Below are 24,614 nucleotides of genomic sequence, written 5' to 3' on the forward strand. Positions count from 1 at the left end.
TTACGAGGTACAACAACGCTGAGGCACGCAGACGCTCAACGCAGTTACGGGCGCCTAAGAGCTGAGCTCTTACCTTGAGTCAAGGCACTGAGCAAGATTTTGGAAACAGCACGTCATCGAGCGTACTAGCTGAAATACGAGACCACTGCTCCGATAAAACTAACTTAAATGAACATAATAGATGTGTCACGTGGCGCTCTTTTCATTGCAGTCGAGTTCGATCCTTACCAAATTTTTCAGTCACAAGTGGGTTATTTGCTCAATCTACGTAAAGGAGCCAATCGCGGTCGAGTATTTCCATCCGGGTCGAACTCAATCGCGATCGAAAGTGGCCATGTGACACCGGTATAAACGAACGATGAAACTTCGGTAACAAAGCAAAATTAACAAAATTAAGCAATAAGCTCTCCAGCGCGCAAACCGGGTTTTCCTACTATGCCGATCTGCTACTGCACCGAGCGGCAGGCTTCGATTAGTGGAGCGCTTGGCCGCCTATGACTCGCACTATCCTTGCCTGAGATACGGGCGTACGCAGACCCCAATAATATATGCGCTAATTCTGACGTAGCCTGACGCCGGTTGTTTCCGACTGCCGACCTTTCCTCGAACTGAAAACCAATAAGAAATATTTGTTTCACTGTCCTAAAAAATAATAAATAACGTTTCACTTACGTTTTCGTACCGGTCAAAACTGTCGGTTTATGCTTTGTTTTTTTTCCCTTCCATTCAGACACACTGTGTACAAGAGACAGCTATGGCATAGTGAAAGTACGGTAATTCTGTCTCTCTAGGTCTTTTCTTTTATATAACTTTCCTGACCCTTCTCTATAATCCTTCTGTTAGTTTGTATGTTTTGAATGGCAGCACGATAGTTGTAGTATCCAATGAAAAGCGAGAAAGTTAAGACACGTGCGATTCCTTGCTTTTTTACGCCTTCCTGTTTAAAATATATTATTTATCATACGGCCCGCTTTAGATCTCCTTACACAGTAGGCATCCGTTAGCATGTCCCCCAAGGAGCCGTGAAAATACATCTCTTAACAGGTGTGCTTCACAGGACTCCCCCAAGGTCCTCAATTTCTAAAAACTAAAATGAAATTATGGGATTTTCCGTGCCAAAACCACGATCCGATTATGAGGCACGTCGTTGTGGGGCACACCGGATTAATTTTAAATACCTGGGGTTCTTTAACGTGCACCGAAATTGAAATACGCGACCGCTTTGGATTTCGCCTCCATAGAATTGAGGCCACCGTGACCTGAATTTGATCCCGCGACCTCGTTCTCAGCAGCACAGGAACAAAGCCACTAAGCAACCGTAATAATAATAATATTTGGGGTTTTACGTGCCAAAACCACTTTCTGATTATGAGGCACGCCGTAGTGGACGACTCCGGAAATTTTGACCACCTAGGGTTCTTTAACGTGCACCTAAATCTAAGCACACGGGTGTTTTTCACAGTTGTCATAGCATAACTTTTGCGGCAGTAGAAAAAAGAAAGCAAAACGCTGATCCTGTTATGATAATACATGTTATTAACGCCAACTTCAGCTACGAGTGGATTCCAAACATGCATCAAGCTAACAGCGCAGAGACTCGTAATGTTTGTAGCTGACAACGCGGACTTTGTGAGTGTGCGATGAACCGATGTCGCGCATGTGGCGTGGGCGCTGTGTGTCGTCCGATTATCGGATACTTTTCACATTGTCTTCATATCTCGGCTGCATCACTAACATCAGGCGGTCTTTTTGTTGACTGATATCCTGCACTATAAACTCATCAAAGTTTCTCTTTCACTTAAAATATGTGCCAAATTCTCTGAGCCCACCCAGTATTTCGTCGGCGGTATTCCTGCGCAGCCACGCATATGAGTACCTCAATGCTGCACTGATGGCTCTGACCTATCATTGAAACGGAAAATTCGCACTAATATATGTGCGGGCATCGCATTTCGCGGTACGCTGGAAGATACGCTACAAATGCGCTGTATTACTCATCTTCGCTGGCGATAATGCGTCTCAAGCGTCTGAAGGGCCCTGTAACGGCTTTTACAACCAGCGCATTCATCCATCCACACGATAGCCCGCAGCGTTTGTAATACAACCTGCCAGCGCATTTCCTTCGTCCATGAAAAAAGATGAAAAAAGGAAAAGAAAAGCAACCCGTTCCGGCGCGCATGGCTCTCAGAGAGAGAAACAGACAAAAAATAGAAAAAGGAAAAGGCGCTTACACTCCTCGGAGCGCGCACTCCCGGCACGCGGAGCTCCTGCGCATGCGCGGCGGTGCGCCGTCTGTTCGCGTCAATTCGAATTCTCCGCGAGTGCACCAGGCACGTAAACGCTTGAAGCGGTGTGTGGTGTCTGCCTGAACATTGGTGTCGTGTATGCGTGTCTTTTTTGTGGCATCATACGTCGACTACGCTGAACGGTAAGCTTTAGCTAAGATGTTTTGCGTCAATAGGGCATGATTAGGTAAGCGCATTTCGTAGCGCGAACCGGCTGCATGTAGCGCAGGCGACTCGGGCATAGTATCGGTTTCTCAATTTCATGATTTGATAACGCGCGCTTGTTCTCACGTCTTCTATGGGGCTCTTGCATTGCCCAGGGGGCGCTGCGAAAAATGTGCTAAAAAGCGCCCTCTGTCCTAAAATGGATCGTACCATGCTCGGTCGTCTGTTTCGGAAAGCACGTTTACAATACGAACCCGCCACTTTCGGTTGTGTTGTATCACGGCCTGCAGCGAATATCGGGCGCCGAAGATTTTTTCAGGGGTGGCACGCTGCGTAAAGGCAAGAAATTATGCAGTGCCCAATACGTGTACGCCGTTCAAGAATTAAGCGGCGAAGTTTTAGCGCGGTGTCAATCGCAAGTGAAGCGAGTCGCGTACGAAGTGGAACTTCAGGTAAGGTTTGCACGCTGCTAGATTCAGGCGCACAAACGCGAGAAAATGCTTGCTATAAAAGAATCCACAGCAGCGATAAGTAGACACCATGTGTACGGAACTGCTCGAGCACACGACGGTACGCGCCGCGAAGTACGAACTGCTCGAGCGCACGATTACGCGCCGCAACGGCAGCGGTCTTTCGACATGCCGCGAAACGGCGGGCCTCCTGCAATCTTTGTTGACTGCATGCCGCTAAACAAGTAGTTATGCCTGCGTTGTAGTAGTGGTCATCTGTCCCTTTTAGTAACTGGTAATAGCTCATGCAATGCATGTGAGCTCGCACGTACGTGCGAATCGCGCAGCACCGCGAGCTCGTGCGCTGCTCGCTTGATGTAGCTTTTAATGACAGCGCTCGAACATCGATCTGCTGTAATCAATACTACCTTGCTGCGCTGTCTCATGCTGGCTTGAGGTCAAGTATGAGCACATTTAACTCTCTAACCTGTGCAGCTCGTAGTGTGGTAGTGAATTTTCACCGAATCAGCCCGACCATTTGTGCTCATTTGCACACACCTGGTCACTTCACCACTTCGCATCGGTCGAATTGTTAATTGTCGCTGTGACCGAGTTTCGAATCGTAAATTACCAGCCATGACTGCATGCTGCTATGTCGGTCTGCTGTCGGGACTGTAGGTGCAAAAGACCGAAATTTAGAACGCAGATAATCAAGCAAGCTTCAAGACAGGCGAAGCAGTCAGCATGGCGCGAAGTTTCTTTCGCTTACTCAGCGCGACGAACTGCAGCTATGCAGCGCGCCCGACGCTCCACTTCGTGAGGCCTTGAAGGAACGCGATAGAATTTGATGTTGGGATTCAGGCCTTCTTGTTCATGGCAGCCCACGACGCAGAAGTAATGACAGTGACCCCTTTTCGAGGCTGGGCTAGGTCTCTCCGGATCGGCGTCACCGATTCCTTCTGCTCCCAGCATTACGTCCCACGGCACACAGAGAGTCCGTTTTCGTTAAACTACAGGCTGCGGCGAGCTCGCAGCGTGGTTGGCATGGTCTGTGAGAAGTGACGAGCCTTTTCGCACTCGCAACAGGGCAGAAAAAAGTGCGAATCGACGCAAAACTCGGCCTAGAAACGTGCTTCGCCACAGCCAGGGCTCAATACGACCCAAGCTGGTACGACCCAGATGTCGTTTCCCGCGCCGCCACCAGGCGCCGCTACTATACCTCAAACTCCAGCGCAAGACGCCCATACGGAATGTTTTAAGGCAAGCGATCGCTCACGCTTGTTGATTTTATCATCATAGTTGATGTGCGTAAAAAAAGAAATAAACAATGGTTTAACTTGACACTGAGCTGTCACTAAGCGGACTGCGTGTGTTGAGCAGCCAATGTGGTACGTCTCATTTCGTGGCGCTCGATCCGGCCGCGATGAATGCTGCGCCGCATGTTTAGTGAAATTCTCGTGACACGCTTTACGTATATATCTTGAAATTGTGTTAGCATACTCGGATAAAAGCCGTGTTTGCGGGGCATGCATCAGCAGTGTGTGCGTTGCCGGTTTCGTACAGTTTAAAACTGGCAGTATTTTTAAGCTTCCTGGCAACCAATATAAATAATTTTGGTTAGTTACCGCAAGCAAAACACGAGACTTGATGAAATATCTAGCAGAAATATCTAGATTCACCCTATCTAAATATATGCAACCACAACCGCTTTTGGAGCATGAAACCTGCGATAAGCTCAGTCTCTCGCAGCTTCGTGTTCATGTGTTCAAAGTTGGTTGTTACAAGGGTATGCTTAAGTCCTGCCTTTTGAGTCGCTTTGCCTTCTAGTCATAGACTTAAGTCGAAAGTGAAGACCACAATGTTCGTTTTGATTGAATTCATATGTATAGGTTTTCGCAGATGTATTTACACTGCTACAGTGCTGTAGGTACTCGCCTATGTCTCTAGGTTCGATGTAGTGGTGCCTTATATACTGTAATGTTTCATGTGCACGCATCTTTAGTGTAAATAAAGGTACTTCAAATTTATCAGCCTCTCCTTTGCTTTTGTTTGTGTTTGCGAAAGTTATGAGCAGGCACCGGGGCATGCAAGTGGGAGCAGCAAAGCAATTTCAATATATGGATAAAATCCACTAGCCCAACGAAACGTTAATCAAATTTCAATGGTGACTTCTGAAATCTCAATGCCATCTCAAAGACGTCAATGTACTTTTCAGTGCTGTGGCAATATTAACTCAACAACAGGTCAACAGAACAACCACAACCCCCGTTCAACGCAGAATCAATGGTAACCCAACAACCATTCAACAAAACGAACACAACGGGCCGTCTAAGCACAATGGACTTTCAATGGTAACTTAACAATTATTCAACGTTGAGATACCCAATGGTGTTCCAATTAAATTTCAGTGGCCAATATTCAAGAGCCCTCAACACTCAACCCAACAATTCTCCAACAAACTTTCAATAATCCCTCAATAAAATACCGAACATTGACCAACAATATTTCAATGCATTCTCAATTATTTTTGAACGGGTACAAAAGAAAACAGCCACATTATCCATTTGATGGTGTTTTCTTAGTAGATAACGCACAGATTATTCAAATAATTTAGTGGACGTTGCACTTGTTCTACCCTTATCAACACACCTAAGAGATCGTAGCATGTTTTAGTTGGTAAGTAACCTTATCAATACGTCCCCATTCGTTTGCATTCTACTGAAAGTGTGGACAAATGTATTCATCTCGAAGTATGAGAAAAGAGACATTGCAGACTGTTCTAAGCGGAAATAATGTGCAATTCTTAACGTGATTCTTCATAACTGCAGTCACTATGCTGAGCATGTTCGCTCGGCACGGGCATATTGCATTAACACCTGGAAAATGTGCACAGTCCAGCCGGATATCTTTGTTTCAGCAATTATTATTATAGAAATCGTCTAGGATTCTCGCATTTTTTTATTTTTATAAGTACACTGTGGTGTCACATGAACCTGTCTTGAAACGAAACGTACCGTTGCTGGCACCGGCGACCATTACGATTGTCTAACTGCTTATACTGTAATATAACGAAACGTCATAATGGTACTGATTCATATTGCCATGTAGTCTTTAGTCAGAGGTAAACTAAGTTAACTAGAGGCAAAAGTGATGAGAGTAAATTATATAGAAAACTACTATTGAACCGTAGAAATAACTCATTCAATAGTTTTCCCTCTGTGATGTGTGGTGCGTGACATGGTGCGGTGATTGGGACAGTCAAGAGCAGACGACACTGAGTGCACGCTCGCCGAGGCGGATTCCATGCTGGAAGAAGGAAAACAACGACGCCGAAGTGCGTCAGGCACGAGAACGCGCGGCGCACGAAAAACAACAAAAAGAAAAACAAACCAATTAGAAAAGACCACGGGGCGTCAGGCAGCCAATCCGAGAATGCCAAATCGGCCAGACCAGAAGAAAAAGCGTGGTGCGCTGGCAGAACGGGAGGACACGGAAGGAGACGCAGAGGAGACGCAGGGGAGACGCCAGGAGAGTCCCAGGAAGCGACGGCAGGAGGAGGTCAACCACCGGAGCGGGCGTTGAAGACGGGCCGTCGGGTTCCGGACCCGAGCCACCAGGACTTCACCCGACCGGGGCCTCCTGCCAACCTGTTCCTGTGCATCGCCCGTCTACCTGAGCGTGCCGCCAGCTCCTCAAGGCCGGTGAGCTTCTGCGCCCGTGGGCAGTACGAGAACAGTCGGGCTACGGGCCCGAGTTCTACGCCAGCTGCCCGGCCAGATCGCCTCCTCCGTCTATCGTGCCGCCTGCTGCCCGAGGCCGGCGTTCGAGCTTCTGTGCCCGTGGGCAGGACAAGAGCAGTCGGGCTACGGGCCCGAGCTGTACACCCAGCTGCCCGGCCAGAACGCCGCCGCCGTCTGCTCGTGCCACCAAGCCCCCTGGTTTACCTCTCCGAGCCAGAACTGGCCAGCCCCGGTCGCCCGGTCAACCAACGTACACCACGACCTTTGGTGAGACCGCCGCCACTCCTTTCGTCAGCTTGTCGCCGCGTCGCCGCGTCGAGACTTTTGTGTGTCCCTGCCGCCGTTGCAAGCCCGGACTCGCGCACTACTTAGCTCCACACTAGCCCCAAATGTGTGTCTTGATGCGTATTTGAGTGTTTCTTTTATGTTTGGTATTTTCTTCTATTTAATTTTAAGCCTTCTTTAGTTCCATTAAACGTGTGTGTGTGTGTTCGAAACGAACGGCTTTGTCCTCAATTGGTTTCTCGGAGGCTCCGCCTAAGAGAACCATCAGAACCTTTTGAGTACACGAACCATTGCCCCCATATTGGGGTCATCACACCCTCACCTTGTTGCATTTGCTTTATGTGTGTGACTCTGTGTCCTTGTCTTCCGTGCTGTACTTCTGCGGCCATCAATTACGAACTTGCCCGAGCACTTGTCAGCTTTATTAAACAAGGGATTCAAGTCAGTTGGATATAATACTGCATGTCAAGTGACTGACGTGTTATTCGTTTTATCTAAATATTATGGACTAGCATTACTTGGCAAGCATTAAACCACAATATTTTTTTATTGCACTTAAGCTGCGGACGTCATAGATTGCCAGAAAATTTTCATGAAAACAACCAGGAAAGGCTTGCAAAAAGATCGCGAAATTTTAAAATGACCACATAGTTATGCTGCCTTTTTTGTGTCATACAAATTTTCCAGAGAATCTCTCTGGTAAATATATTTTTAAAACGTCTCACTTCATAAAACGTTTGGAGAAATTTGCCCATTTATTGAAAAAGAAATGAGTCAACCATACTGACATGGCATTTCTTACTGAATTTATCTTTCTTTTGCGTTAACTAAAAGTCCTGAACCTCGAAAGCCTAGAAGACATTTTCCTCTTTAGAAGCACCTTAAATAATTTACTGTAATAGAATTCATTCTAACTATAGTATCAGTTCTGTTTCCTAGGAGGTGCATGTCTGTCGTGCCATGACACAAAGTGCTCGCGTGGTATTTCGGGTGCTCATGTGGTATACCTAACTTGGAAACCTGTTAGCATGCCCAAGAGGCCTCATTACCTCTTAGTAACTGAGTGACCATATCAATACAATCCATCTGCCTTCTGTTGAAGTTATAGCCAATGAACCATTCATTTAAGAGTAGGAGAAAGACATTTAAATGTATATTAAGCAAAATAAATTACAATCTTTGGCATGATACTGTGAATACTCCAGTCACGTCTTCTGAGCATATCCCTCTGCACGGGCATACTGAACTACCAGCCAAAAAAATGTAGACAGTCCAACTGGGTAAAGTTTCATCAATAAATATAGAGATCATTGGGGATACGTACATTATTGCATCATATATGAACTTTTCATAAAAGGGAACATACTGTATTCATCTGTTGCTGGCATGAGCAGCAGTTGTGACTGTTTAATAGTTCACCATACCATAATATAAAACATTGTATAATGGTACTGATTTGAATTGACAAGTAGCCATTAGTCATAGTTAAACTGCATGAAGTATTGACTTATATGGTTTGAGCAAATATATTAAGCTGCTTAATGAACATACAAAGAATACACACTTGTTATTTTTGTCTCATATTGCTGCGCCTACTTATTTGCAGCATACACCTGCATCACCTTTGGGTCTAATGACACAAAGTTCAAGGCCAGCCTGGCGACCATGCTTTCCAAGGGAAAGTAGTGTAAATATTTAGTCTCTTTCAATAAAAGCACAAGACATGTATTTTAAGAAATTCATCTGTTATATCTTCCAATGAAAACATTTAATTCATTGCCGGTGTATTTGTTTTCTTTTTTGCACTGCATGATTCAGCACTCAATTCTTTCTGTTTAAGCAACATATATGAAAGTACAGCTGGTTCAGGAGCATTATTAATCTACTAACGTTAATGCATAAGTGCAGATGAAAAGCAACAGGTGCACATACATAAATACATTAAAAAATTTTTGCTACCACATGTAAACAAAAATGTAAGCTAACTTGTAGATAGCAGATAGCTATGGACTTATGGCCTAATACAATCTTTGTAGACTTGTCTATAAAATGTATGTGTCGATAAACTGCCCATATATTAATGAAAATTCATGTTTGTTGACAAATGTCTGCAGAATATCATAGAAAAAAGTGTATAGGATTATAAAGTTCTGTTTTTGCAGACTGAAGTCTATAGAATGTCTATAGACTATCTATAGACATTTGTTTATAGACATTCTATAGACTTCAGTCTACAAAAATAGAACTGTATAAACCTATACACTTCTGTCTATAAACATTTTGCGAGCATTTGTCTATACAAACGTTACTTTTCATTGATCTATAGACAGTCTACAGACTAGTCTAAAGAAATGTCTATAGACAGTCTATGGACTCTCTATAAAATTTTTGTAAGGGAAAAGCGCTCACCCGTACAAGATAAACAAGTCCACGTGTGAATATATATATATATATATATATATATATATATATACGATAGAAATATGAGGCATGGCGTAATGAGAAACTCCAGGTGAATGTTGCCTAATGGGTTTCCTTAATGTGCGCCCGTTGCACAGCCTTCGGGACTTCGTGCATTTTGCCCCCATCTAAATCCAGCCATCGCGGCCTACATTTGATCCCGTACCCTCAGGCTAAGTAGCACGAAACCTAAGTCACGGCGGCACCATGGCGCATCAATAGTGGGGCAGAGCCTGGCTCGAGAATGACGTTATCAAGATATCACATTTTGTTGTAGCACAAGCTAAACAAGGACAACAAAAAGGCACAACTGACGCACACAGCGCTCACTTTGAATGATAGATTTAGTTCCAGTTATTGTCGGTATATATACACTATATATACACCCTCGAAATGTCATACAACACGTGTAAAATTTTCGGTAAAAATGAACACACGCCCAAAAAACAAATAGGGAACCACATGCAAGCACTTTTTAGTCTCACATGTTCACAGGCATGTACACGTTCAAAGCGAACACAGATAATCGAGCTCTTTTGACGATAATGAAATGGAAGGTTCACTGACGCATGCGTCACCGAATGTTGATATGTGTCTAGCTTCTATTATCAAGCGCGTTATCTCACACCTGCTTCTATTCATGATGTTTGCCTCTTGAAATCTGGGTTTGCATTTGCATCTCTGGCAATGAATGGCAAGAAAGCCATCAGCGGTCACGTTGTTTACTTTTTTATTGTGTTCTCATAGCCGGTCACTTATGCATCTACTTGTTTGACCAATGTAGGACCGTCCACAACCGAGGGGAATGCGGTATACCACATCCGCGATGCAATCAATGAATTTTTTTTATCTCCTTTTCGCATGCGGTATGTGTGATTCTATCTGGCTTTATCATAAGAAGCCAACAAACATTGACACCAAGGACAACAGAGGGGAAATTACTTGCGCTTAATAAATGAAATAAAGAAACTATAATGTAATGGAAATTAAAGTAGATGAAAAAACAATTTACCGCAGGTGGGAACCGAACCCACAACCTTCGCATTTCGCGTGCGATGCTCTACCAATTGAGCTACCGCGGCGCTGTTTCCCCATCCACTTTTTTGGGTATTTATGTGTCCTAGTAGAACCCTGGGAGTGTTAGCCAGCGCCACAACTCACAGACCTTGGCGGCGGACGTGGAACGTCTTTTTTGCCGCAGGCGTCACGAGAACGTAATCTTTTTTGGGTGAAGGCAACTGGTCAATATACCCACACATGCTACCTGAAGGCATTATATTACATTACATTTCATTGCAATTCATTACATTATACATTACATTACATTACATACATACATTACATTACATACATTACATTATATTACATTACATTTCCATTACATTATAGTTTCTTTATTTCATTTATTAAGCGCAAGTAGTTTCCCCTATGTTGTCCTTGGTGTCAGTATTTGTTGGCTTCTTATGATATGACTAATAAAAATGGGGCCCCTCGGTTTAACCCCTTTCTTCTCGTTCATTACATAACGAGAGTCTCGAATCCGGCTACATTGATGCCTTCAGGTAGCATATGTGGGTTTATTGACCAGTTGCCTTTACCCAAAAAAAGATCACGTTCTCGTGAAGCCTGCGGCAAAAAAAGACGTTCCACGTCCGCCGCCAAGGTCTGTGAGTGGTAGCACTGGCTAACACTCCCAGGGTTCTACTAGGACGCATAAATATCCAAGAAAGTGGATGGGGAAACAGCGCCGCGGTAGCTCAATTGGTAGAGCATCGCACGCGAAATGCGAAGGTTGTGGGTTAGGTTCCCACCTGCGGCAAGTTGTTTTTTCATCCACTTTAATTTCCATTACATTATAGTTTCTTTATTTCATTTATTAAGCGCAAGTAATTTCCCCTATGTTGTCCTTGGTGTCAGTGTTTGTTGTCTTCTTATGATATGACTAATAAGAATCGGGCCCCTCGGTTAACCCCCTTTCTCCTCGTTCAATCTGGCTTTGTGTGTCTCAGTCGTTTCGAGGCTGTATATATAGTCGACGTTTAGTGGGTGTATATATAGCGACAAGAACTAGGAGTAAATCTGTTGTTGAAAGTTAGCGCTGTGTGTGTCAGACGTGCCTTTCCGTTTTCCTTCCTCAGCTTGCACTACAACGATATAATATATGCCGCACCAACAAGCCTCTACCGCTTTCCTTATCAAGATAGTTGATTAGAAATGTTCCACCTATTATTCATTAATTGGGACATTCTTATTTACTCCGTGGAAACATTGCTTTAGTACATCTGTAAGCGCGTTTCTTTGAAATGTTCTGTCCCAAAATTTCCAAAACGGATGTTGTAGGTCACATTTTAGTTGTCCCACCGGCCAGTACAATGACGCTTTGTGCGAAATTTATTTTTACACATCTTAGGTCGTATAGGAATCAGAGGGCCTCGGATACTCATCTTGTGCAAAAACACAATCTTGGTATCTGCCAAAATAAACGATTGCTGCATCGTGCATGGTGCTCTCCAAAGCATTACACGACACATGTCGGCACAGTGCTGGCCTCTCTCTTCTGCAGATTAAGGACGCATCAGTGTCACCCATATTCAGCAAGCAGCCTGATGCGATATTTCCTTCGAATTAAAGGTACGAAACTGTGAGTAATTGTCTTCAGATAGTATTACCAGAGCCACTTGCTTTGTTTCGCATACCTGAGCGAAAACTACTGTTCCCGTCGACTCATATCGAGGATTTCTGCTCATTAATTCGATAATGTTTCGAGCAATTTATAAACCTTAGAAACACTCCCACGCGCGAAGTCAATTAAAAGCGAGTTTAAACACCAGTGCAACTCATGTGCTGCGCGGGAAAACATCGTCAATGCAAAGCTCATTTTGAGCGCGCACGCTGGTATCCACCCACTATTTTATGCGAAGCATATTACTAGAGCTCAACCCAGCTCCTCAGGCGCGGCGGTGTCGCCTTCAATACCACGTGACACCGTGACGTCACGACAGAGGAGAAACGGGACTCCAACTCGCGCCGTCGCTCGCGGCGTCGCGGCGGTATATAAGCAGCTGCGCTTGTTTCTAGGTGGCTTTGGCTCAACTCTTGCAAGATGGGCTGGGTGGGAATCGAACCAGGGTCTCCGGAGTGTGAGACGGAGACGCTACCACTGAGCCACGAGTACGATGCTTCAAAGCGGTACAAAAGCGCCTCTAGTGAATGCGGTGTTGCCTTAGAAACGAGCTGTTTCTAAGGCTCAGGCGTGCGTCGCTTGCTCAGGCGCACATTTCGTTGCCGCGCCGAATGCTGCGTTGCTCGACGCTCACCGCGTCCAATGCGGGGCGCGTAGTCGCTGCGCCGTGATCCATTGTCTTACACCCCTTGGCGGGTCGACGGGAACGCTGTCGCGTTCCACTCTTGAAGGCGAAGCAGAGTAACGCATGAGTTGTTTCTTCGTCTAGCCGAACCAAATATAGTCAAGCAACAGCAGTTCACCAGGCTAAACAGTGGTTCAACAACTAAAATAAAGGCTAGTATGCTTCGCATCCTGGGCTTAACCTTAGCTGAGCCACAGCCATTTTTTTTTACAAGGCATCATCGAAGTTACGTTACGGCATCACCGCAACTAAAAAGATCACTCCGAGCTCAAAGCAATGCACCGAAAGTGCGAAATTGCGTAATTATGCCTCCAGTCGGATAATGCCATTTACCATGAGTTTCTCACGTAATAATGCGAGCCAGGGACAGTGCCACAACAGGTACCTGACTTTCGGACGGGGCAACTGCACTGCACATACGACAAGTCGTTGGCTATGACGTGGCATTGGGCTCTCTCTGTTCCTCTCCATTTTGTTTACTTATTTTATGACCCACTCCACTGATCTTTATCCCTACTTAGGCCACTGTGCCATCCTTCTTATTAAGGCTCTTTCTTCATGTTCACATTGGTGCGCATGTTGCATTTCCAAAACTGAAACCAGGGAGTGCCATCTCTACCTATGAGAACTGTTGAGGCTGGCACCAGTTTTGAAATATTCGTCCCGAATAGGTCCTACTACATAACGACGGCGCGATGTTGATCTGATACGCACTGTTAGGTAATTTCCCATTTTTTTCCAAGACATAAAATAGGGCATTGGATTTCGTAAGGACAGCTTGCATTGCTGTTTGAAGATGGGGAAGAAGGGGGGGGGGTGGTCACTGATAATGCCCGATCTGTGATACCTGTTCCAGAGCACCCCGGTTAGCCTGCAGTATGTAGCCTCAACACAGTTCTTCGGCTCGGCCATGCCCTTGATCTGCGTGGAATGTTTCACAGGCAGCTTCTTTAAAGCTCGAAGGGTTCGCGTCGTTCAATTTATCATCGCAACCTTAAACGCCGCTTGAACAATCGTACCACTGAAAAGTTATAGATGAATTGTCACAACAGACAGTCTTCTCTGAGATGAAGTTGAGTGCAGTGAATCCAGCTCTCTTGCATGTCTTTTTCTGTCTGAAATTTGCAGCACTATCCCGAAGGCTGGTTCAAATCGCTCGTAGATGGACTTCTATATTTGGTAAAATCGCATCTCGAGCAATGGACGACGTCAAATCATCCTGTGACTCGCCAAGCGGTAAGTAATTCAGCATTTTGGCGCAGCTTAAAGGCGAAAGTGAGTGCTGTTCACTGGCTCGACCTACGGACCTACGGACTGTGTTAGCGGGCTGCCCTATTTATTGGCCCAGTTCTGACAGGGCATCGTGAATTCGGAGGGAGTGCGCTCGTTGCCCTCTTTGACGGGTGGTGGTCCTTTGCGTTTACTTCGGCTCGTCAGGGTTTTCCGGCCTCAAAGGGCACCCGCGCCCTTTTGTTGTCTCGATGTCCTGAGGCAGCACCTTGCGATCATGCCCCTTCCCCCCTTTATTGGCTTTGCCTTCCTCCTGTTTCTGCATCTATTTCTGCTACTTTGAGTTAAGTGACTGACGACAGCTTAGCCTTTTTTTCTAATCATGCTTAGTTTGATTGTAACGATTGTGCTGTGTTCAAACCTTGATGAACGCGGGAGACCCGGAAACTAGGGTCTCGCATGCTTTGTGCACGGGCTCGCCGTCCCCTGGCTCCCAGTGGCTGAGCGCGAACGCGCAGCCGGTGCGTTGGTACACGGCGTGGCAGCAGGCGCAACCCGCGCTGGTCGTTTGGTGCGCGGCTAGTGTCGCATAAATCTAGGAAGAAGAATGTTGCGCGACCACCACATTTATCATTCTGTGACGTGGGTGCAGGCATTTTTTTCTGAGGTGCTATTCTGGTCTTATTCGTTGCGACTTCCTGATTTTACACCCATATATTTTAGGCATAATTATTAACAATTACTTTAGCTCTTCGCAAACTTCTGTAAGTTCTTCGACAGCTGTAGTAGTGGCCGGTTCATTGTCAGTGTGCACAGCTCTCACCTGATCCTGAGACAGTACAGTTTTGAATTTACTAGAAACATTAATTCGTTCTACCTTATGACTGGTATGCTTCGTATTTTTTAATGAAATGGCCATGACACTTGCACGTACATCCCTAGATAGACCAGTCATGTCTGTTCTGCCGACTTCTGCTTATATCACCGCGACTAGGTCGAGAAAGAAAAGCCTCATGCGCTGCAATCGTAGCGGGCATTCACAAAGTGGCTTTTTCAATATAGATTCCAGAGGTCTGTGATCCGACTCGACGGTAACCTCTGACTGCCCGAAGATACAATCTTGAAATTTTGTGCAACCATGAACAATTGCTAGTGTTTCCTTCTCGATCTGCGCGTAGCGCTGCTGTGCTTCCGTTAGCGAACGGGATGAGTAGGCAACTGGCTGCCCATCCTGTAGAAGAACGGCTCCTACGCCATGCTGACTGGCGTCTACTGACAAGGTCAATGGTTTTTCTTGGTTAAAATAGGCAAGGACTGGCGTTTTTGTGAAGGTCGCTCGAAGTTGACGAAAGCTGTTTTCTTGCTGGTCTGTCCAGACCCACGGACGTCCTTTTTTAACAACTCGCGAAGCGGCGCTGACAACGTGGATATGTTAGGGACAAACCGAGCCACGTAGTTGATCATGCCGAGGAAAACTTGCAGTTGCTTACGGTTTTGTGGTGGCGGGACTTGCACGATCTCTTCCACTCTGCTCGGGTCCAGGCACAGCCCCTCTGGAATCAGAATATGGCCCATGTAGCGGACTCTGGGCTGGAGGAAATTGCACTTGTTCTTATTGAGCTTCAGGTTGTGTTGTCTACACCGGGACAGCAAAGCTACTAAATTTCTGTCGTGTTGCTCTGGTGACTGTCCCCAAACCAATATGTCGTCCACAGCGACGTCAACGCCCCTCAAGCCCTCTTGTACCTGGTGCATCACCCGCTGAAAAATTTCCGGCGCGGAAGCATTGCCGAACGGCATGCGCAGGAATCTGTATCGCCCGTAGGGCGTGCTCATAGTGCATAAGCAGGAGCTCGGCTCGTCCAACTTGATCTGCCAGAATCCTGACGATGCATCCAGAGTAGAAAAGAATTTCGCTCCATGCAGCCGCGGTGGGATATCTTCTAACGTCGGCATGTGGTAGTGCTCTCTTAGAAGCGCCTTATTCAAGTCGGATGGGTCCAAGCATATGCGTACTTTTTCTTTCTTTACTACCACAGCCATGTGACCAGACCAGATTCGGTAACCTTAGCAACGACGCCGTCGCGCTCCATCCGGTGCAGCTCAGCTCGGACGCGCTCCTGAAGGGCGATGGCGATTCGTCGCGCTGGCTTGATGACGCCTCGAGCTTCAGGTTTCAGCTCCATGTGGTAGGCTACGTCTTTGATTTCTCCCAGCTCCGGGAAAACATCTCGAAATCTTTCCACTATTCTGTTAGTTTCCAAGGCGTCTAGGGTGTTTATGCGGCCAATCAGCCCTAAGCGTTCAGCCACCTTGCCACTCAATGTAACAGGAACCGCTTGTTTCACGATAAAGAATAGCGCCGTGGTAGACTGCGTTGTACTGGCGACCTGAAGCTCGATCTTCGTCGCCTTTTCTAGGTGCCCGAAAAACGACCGCAGCGTAGAGCAGCAGTCTTGCGCTGGCTTCGTAGTTAAGTTTCTGAGTGTCACTTCGGGCATGACGTAACAGTTGGCTCCGGTATCAATTTTGCAGCGTGTGGCGGAACCTGCGATGTCGACAGTCGCGGACCAGCGGTCGTGGCCATCAATTGCATTGACTTCGAGGGTTTGCAGAAAACAGCCCTCGTCCTCTGCCATTTCGACCTGTTGTTTCTTACATGCTTGGCCCCTCGGTCTCGCTTCTGGTTGGCGACACGCCCGCGCGAAGTGGTTTCGGCCGCCACACTTGTTACAGCACTTGCCTTGCGCAGGGCACTTTGCTTTTCCGTGTGTGTAAGAGCAGTTTGAGCAAATTCCGAGGCTTGCTTTTGATTTCACAGCATGTACGGTGGCCTCATCGGTTGCGCTTACTTCTGCCTCCCTGATCTCGTTAAAGTGCTCCTTCGCTTGCTCCTTTGGAGGGAACCGTGAACAGCGTGCTCGATTCTATCACTATAAACCATGGTCATTTCATTTCCATCAACGCCTTACAACACGTTCTGGCTCGTTGTCACTCCCTTTAAAGGGCCCCTGAAACGGTTCGGACAAATTTTGTAGACGCGTAGGGTACAACTTAACTAGAATATTCGCACCACAACTTAAGTGAAGCGTTACGTATTAATGGAGCTACAAGCGATTAGCAGTTACCCTCCTCCCTAGCCATGCTTTTCCTCCTCAACTCGTTCGCCGAGCGATCGGGGCTAAGCTCCGCCTTCACTGGTTGTGCGTCACGATGCGACGTCACATCGTCCACTTCCGCTTGTTTTGGAGCCCGCCCCCGCCCGCGCGAAACCTCTCCTCTAGCCGCTTGGCCGTCGACCCCAAGCGAGAGCTATCGAAGCAGCGTGCGTTGCGAGCATTCTGTCCTAGCGCCGAACGTGTCTGGTATTCCGGTAACCACAGGCAAGCTGGTCATTTCGGCAAATGACTGGAGGCATAAACTCAAGCTGATGAAGGAACTTTAGCGTGGACGTACGTGAGCGACCGGATCGGTCTGCACGCTCCAGCCACTTGTTGGCGCAGCGCTTAACAAGCCAAACAAAGCGCTAATATTACTCTAACCAAGAGTGAAACATTTTAAACAATTATAAGAACAACGTGTTTATAATTACACTCCTGCGAAAAATACACACCAGCAGCAAAGAAGAATACACTTCGTTACAGCTACTGTGTATGGTTCAGCTCTGTGCCACCAGGTGGCTGCACCGTGCAGACCATTTAGATTTGCGCCTCTGCTCATCTCATGGCTCATCCCGTTACGGTACCGTCAAGCGGCCAGACCCTATCCCCTTGCTCTTGCGTTTCCCTAATACCGGACTCGCGAAACACTACTGCGTTAGTAATCTTCCAGTGTAAAGGGACCACTACAAACGCGCAAATCCTGGCGCCGATCGGATAGCGTCAGTCCGATGCGCAGCAGCCAGTTCGCTCGTATGTTGCCTTGCAGAGGCACACGATGTCGCAGCTTGACATATTGCCTGTCGCTACGTTTGCAGTCTGCAAGGCAACAAAGTCGAATCATAGTGCTCGCGAAAAGACTGAGACCGACTCTGACCGCGGAGCTCTCGTCAAAATGGAGTACGTTGTAACACAAGCAGACGACACTTGCTGTGTGCCGGAAGTGCTTAAGTGTACTGAAAAGTTGTTCTTGTGCATTTTCTTTATGTTGCTTTCTTTATACAGAAACAAATGAACTAACATTCCAACTATTACGAAGATTATCGATCACGCGCCCTGGTCAGCCAATCGGATAGCTCGCCCCACTGACGTCATATGGGTGATTTTGTCATATGCGTAGGGGCGGCTTAAAATTCCGCCGAGCAGTGTGCGGCGATCGGCAGCGAAGTGCAATTTAAGAATTTTATAATAAATTACACGCTTTACGCGGAGCACCTAGATGTGTCAATTAATTATCAGAAGCACCTACTCTAACGACTCAGTACGTTTGTAGAAAATCGTCAAAATCGTTTCAGGGTCCCTTTAAGAGGAAGCATTAGCTCGGGCCCAACTCCGACACAGCCTATTCAAATACATATAAAACGCAAAAAAAAGCTTTTCTGAGATAACGCTTGGACCGATTTTGATGAAATGTATTGCATTTGAGAGAGAAAGTGATGTTCTAGTGACTGTTGGAAGTTGAATTTCGATTTAGGGCTTGAATTTTCTTAAAATGATTTTCAAATATTTGACAGTTTGAAAAAAAAGCACGAAGTTTACAAATTCATAGCTCTGCATTAAGAACAGATATCGCGGTTGTGTCAACGGCATCCATTACATCATTAAAAGCGGAGAAATTCGATATGTCATTTTACATGTTATGTGAATTTGTTACGTTGTTTAGAAGGGTTCTGCAAAAGCTGTATTTCCATAATACTAAATTCTTCCATATTCATGTGTAACATAAATTTTGTCCGCTTTAGATGTACTATCAGATGCAATTCACAGAATTGTATCTTACAATTCACAGAACAGTTACGTAAAAATTCACAGAACAGTTTCGGAGTTAATTGTGAACATGATAGTATCGTTTCTCGAAAATTTCTAATTTTCGCTAATTTTTAATAAATATTTACGACCTAACTCATAAATTCGAGACAAACAGTCACTACACTTTAAGTTTGCCTTTTAAATGCAACAAATTTCGTTAAATTTGGTGCAGTGGTTGTCGAGAAAAACGAATTCTCCTTTTACATGTATTTACATAGGAGCACCCGAGCTAAAGCTGCCTCTTAACTAAAGCTTCCTTTATAACTCCGTAACCCAACAACAAAAAAGGATAATACAATTCTGTCAATTGCATCTAATACTACATCTAAAGCGGACAACATTGATATGTTACACATGAGTATAAAAAAAATTTGGTAACATGGAAATACAGCTTTTGCAGAACCCTTGTAAACAACGTAACAAATTAATATGAGATATAAAATGACGTTTAGAATTTGTCCTCTTTGAATGAACTAATGGATGCGGTTTACAGAACTGCGATATCTGTTCTTCATGCAGAGCTATGAATTTGTAAACTTCGTGCTTCTATTTTTTGCAAACAGCCGAATATTTAAAAATCGTTTTATTAAAATTCAATCCCTAAATCGGAATTGCGCTTGCAACAGTCACTAGAATTTAACTTTCTCTCTCAAATGCAACAAACTTCATTAAAATCTGCCCAGGGGTTATCTCAGGAAAACGTTTTTGCGTTTTGCATGTATTTGAATAGGCCGCGTCGGAGTTGGAACCGAGCTAAAGCTTCCTCTTAAATTTGGAGAAGCTGTTACAATTACTCCACTGAAGATCGAGGAACACATACCGGTGTAAGCTCGTCAAGGAAGCTCCTCATGTAAGCTCCTCCTCCACATTGCATGCCAGTGAAAGTGGCAAAGTTGAACTTGATGTTTTGCAATCTTACCCCGATTAGTTTTTTATTACAGGAATTTTTGTGAATCATACGGAAGCTTTCGTTTCATCATTTTTGATAGTAAACGCATTCAAAAAAATTTTTTTCCAAGTTTGAAAAATTTTGCAGCAGCATTAAAGGACAGATTGCAGCAGCAAAAAGGGCAGAAGTGCCGCCTAGGACGACCAAACCCAGCAAAAAAAAAATGGCTTATCCACACTACATATAACACATGAATGGAGTATCCATGAAAGCCTGTGATCTGTTTTAGCAAATCCTTGTTTCAAAAGTAAACAATTCGTTCTATTTCAGTGACACTTGCCAAAACATTAGTTGATACCATCGAACTCGAGAACAGCGAACGCAAAGAAAGCGAAGTGATCTCATTATGGAACGTACTAGTCAATACTCACCTAAGACAATTCCCTCATAACGACATAAGTAAGAGGCCATTTTCGCTCGTTACCAGGTTACCATTTTCCATGTCGCCATGTGCGACGACGAAAGTGAGCCCTTTACGAGCTCGCGTCAATGATTCCAGCGTACCTCGACATGGAACTTTTATTTCTGCTCTTGCACGAAAATGTACACTGCTTCCTTTCTGCCAGTAAAGCCGCAAGTTCTCTTCACTCGCTTGCGACTTGTTCGTATGGGCGTCAGTACAGGCTCTTTGGTCTCCTAGCAGTTAGAACGCACCAGCGTAGCTGGTGAGTTCTATGTGGCATACCAGCTACGCTGGTATGCCACATAGCCGGCAGGGCGAGTACGGCGCGTATCAGCGTACGCTACCGGTGGCAAGCGGCCTTATTGGATTTGGCTCTAAAGAAAACGCACTTCCGCTTCCTGATGGAGCAGCGCCATCTGGTATCCACCTACGCCAGTTTTATGCGCTGCCGCTGCTTATTTTCACACCACTGATGAAGGTTTTATTAAACAAGGGATTCAAGTCAGTTGGATATAATACGGTATGTCAAGTGACTGATGTGTTATTCGTTTTATCTAAATATTATGGACTAGCATTACTTGGCAAGCATTAAACCACAATATTTTTTTATTGCACTTAAGCTGCGGACGTCATAGATTGCCAGAAAATTTTCATGGAAACAACCAGGGAAGGCTTGCAAGAAGATCGCGAAATTTTAAAATGACCACATAGGTATGCTGCCTGTTTTGTGTCATACAAATTTTCTAGAGAATCTCTCTGGTAAATATATTTTTAGAACGTCTCACTTCATAAAAAGTTCGGAGAAATTTGCCCATCTATTGAAAAAAAAAATGAGTCAACCATACTGACATGGCATTTCTTACTGAATTTATCTTTCTTTTGCTTTAACTAAAAGTCCTGAACCTCGAAAGCCTAGAAGACATTTTCCTCTTTAGAAGCACCTTAAATAATTTACTGTAATAGAATTCATTCTAACTATAGTATCAGTTCTGTTTCCTAGGAGGTGCATGTCTGTCGTGCCATGACACAAAGTGCTCGCGTGGTATTTCGGGTGTTCATGTGGTATACCTAACTTGGAAACCTGTTAGCATGTCCAAGAGGCCTCTTTACCTGTAAGTAACTGAGTGACCATATCGATACAATCAATCCATCTGCCTTCTGTTGAAGTTATAGCCAATGAACCATTCATTTAAGAGTAGGAGAAAGACATTTAAATGTAAATTAAGCAAAATAAATTACAATCTTTGGCATGATACTGTGAATACTCCAGTCACGTCTTCTGAGCATATCCCTCTGCACGGGCATACTTAACTACCAGCCAAAAAAATGTACAGACAGTCCAACTGGGTAAAGTTTCATCAATAAATATAGAGATCATTTGGGATACGTACATTATTGCATCATATATGAACTTGTCATAAAAGGGAACATGCTGTATTCATCTGTTGCTGGCATGAGCAGCAGTTGTGACTGTTTAATAGTTCACCATACCATAAAATAAAACATTGTATAATGGTAATGATTTGAATTGACAAGTAGCCATTAGTCATAGTTAAACTGCATGAAGTATTGACTTATATGGTTTGAGCAAATATATTAAGCTGCTTAAAGAACATACAAAGAATACACACTTGTTATTTTTCTCTCATATTGCTGCGCCTACTTATTTGCAGCATACACCTGCATCACCTTTGGGTCTAATGACACAAAGTTCAAGGCCAGCCTGGCGACCATGCTTTCCAAGGGAAAGTAGTGTAAATATTTAGTGTCTTTCAATAAAAGCACAAGACATGTATTTTAAGAAATTCATCTATTATATCGTCCAATGAAAACATTTAATTCATTGCCGGTGCATTTGTTTTCTCTTTTGCACTGCATGATTCAGCACTCAATTCTTTCTGTTTAAGCAACATATATGAAAGTACAGCTGGTTCAGGAGCATTATTAATCTACTAACGTTAATGCATAAGTGCAGATGAAAAGCAACAGGTGCACATACATAAATACATTAAAAAAAGTTTTGCTACCACATGTAAACAAAAATGTAAGCTAACTTGTAGATAGCAGATAGCTATGGACTTATGGCCTAATGCACTCTTTGTAGACTTGTCTATAAAATGTATGTGTCGATAAACTGCCTATATATTAATGAAAATTCATGTTTGTTGACAAATGTCTGCAGAATATCATAGAAAAAGTGTATAGGATCATAAAGTTATGTTTTTGTAGACTGAAGTCTATAGAATGTCTATATACTATCTATAGACATTTGTTTATAGACATTCTATAGACTTCAGTCTACAAAAATAGAACTGTATAAACCTATACACTTTTGTCTATAAACATTTTGCGAGCATTTGTCTATACAAACGTTAATTTTCATTGATCTATAGACAGACTACAGACTAGTCTAAAGAAATGTCTGTAGACTGTCTATAGACTTAATAGACAAATGTCGATAGACTGTCTATGGACTTTCTATAAAATTTTTGTAAGGGAAAAGCGCTCACCCGTACAAGATAAACAAGTCCACGTGTGAATATATATATATATATATATATATATATATATATATATATATATATATATATATATATATATATACGATAGAAATATGAGGCATGGCGTAATGAGAAACTCCAGGTGAATGTTGCCTAATGGGTTTCCTTAATGTGCGCCCGTTGCACAGCCTTCGGGACTTCGTGCATTTTGCCCCCATCTAAATGCAGCCATCGCGGCCTACATTTGATCCCGTACCCTCAGGCTAAGTAGCACGAAACCTAAGTCACGGCGGCACCATGGCGCATCAATAGTGGGGCAGAGCCTGGCTCGAGAATGACATTATCAAGATATCACATTTTGTTGTAGCACAAGCTAAACAAGGACAACAAAACGGCACAACTGACGCACACAGCGCTCACTTTGAATGATAGATTTAGTTCCAGTTATTGTCGGTATATATACACTATATATACACCCTCGAAATGTCATACAACACGTGTAAAATTTTCGGTAAAAATGGACACACGACCAAAAAACAAACAGGGAACTACATGCAAGCACTTTTTAGTCTCACATGTTCACAGGCATGTACACGTTCAAAGCGAACACAGATAATCGAGCTCTTTTGACGATAATGAAATGGAAGGTTTACTGACGCATGCGTCACCGAATGTTGATATGTGTCTAGCTTCTATTATCAAGCGTGTTATCTCACACCTGCTTCTATTCATGATGTTTGCCTCTTGAAATCTGGGTTTGCATTTGAATCTCTGGCAATGGATGGCAAGAAAGCCATCAGCGGTCACGTTGTTTACTTTTTTATTGTGTTCTCATAGCCGGTCACTTATGCATCTACTTGTTTGACCAATGTAGGACCGTCCACAACCGAGGGGAATGCGGTATACCACACCCGCGATGCAATCAATGAATTTTTTTTATCTCCTTTTCGCATGCGGTATGTGTGATTCTATCTGGCTTTATCATAAGAAGCCAACAAACATTGACACCAAGGACAACAGAGGGGAAATTACTTGCGCTTAATAAATGAAATAAAGAAACTATGATGTAATGGAAATTAAAGTGGATGAAAGAACAACTTACCGCAGGTGGGAACCGAACCCACAACCTTCGCATTTCGCGTGCGATGCTCTACCAATTGAGCTACCGCGGCGCTGTTTCCCCATCCACTTTTTTGGGTATTTATGTGTCCTAGTAGAACCCTGGGAGTGTTAGCCAGCGCCACAACTCACAGACCTTGGCGGCGGACGTGGAACGTCTTTTTTGCCGCAGGCGTCACGAGAACGTGATCTTTTTTGGGTGAAGGCAACTGGTCAATATAAAATAGATGAATTGTCACAACAGACAGTCTTCTCTGAGATGAACTTGAGTGCAGTGAATCCAGCTCTCTTGCATGTCTTTTTCTGTCTGAAATTTGCAGCACTATCCCGAAGGCTGGTTCAAATCGCTCGTAGATGGACTTCTATATTTGGTAAAATCGCATCTCGAGCAATGGACGACGTCAAATCATCCTGTGACTCGCCAAGCGGTAAGTAATTCAGCATTTTGGCGCAGCTTAAAGGCGAAAGTGAGTGCTGTTCACTGGCTCGACCTACGGACCTACGGACTGTGTTAGCGGGCTGCCCTATTTATTGGCCCTGTTCTGACAGGGCATCGTGAATTCGGAGGGAGTGCGCTCGTTGCCCTCTTTGACGGGTGGTGGTCCTTTGCGTTTACTTCGGCTCGTCATGGTTTTCCGGCCTCAAAGGGCACCCGCGCCCTTTTGTTGTCTCGATGTCCTGAGGCAGCACCTT

The 24,614-nt window shown here is 44.6% G+C and overlaps 1 protein-coding gene across 1 annotated transcript; it reads right to left on the reverse strand.

The window, feature by feature from the left end:
• Positions 1–16,012: 16,012 nt before the first annotated feature.
• LOC142574393 (uncharacterized) lies at positions 16,013–16,621 on the reverse strand. The gene has a single exon (XM_075683511.1). The coding sequence runs from the start codon at positions 16,619–16,621 to the stop codon at positions 16,013–16,015; it is 609 nt and encodes a 202-aa protein (XP_075539626.1).
• Positions 16,622–24,614: the final 7,993 nt, after the last annotated feature.

The sequence above is a fragment of the Dermacentor variabilis genome, chromosome 1 (genome assembly GCF_050947875.1).
Source record: "Dermacentor variabilis isolate Ectoservices chromosome 1, ASM5094787v1, whole genome shotgun sequence".
In the NCBI taxonomy this organism is placed as follows: Eukaryota; Metazoa; Arthropoda; class Arachnida; order Ixodida; family Ixodidae; genus Dermacentor; species Dermacentor variabilis.

Bases quoted from the DNA above. Each gene is read 5' to 3' on its own strand.
- LOC142574393 (XM_075683511.1), bottom strand. From the start codon at position 16,621: ATGGCAGAGGACGAGGGCTGTTTTCTGCAAACCCTCGAAGTCAATGCA.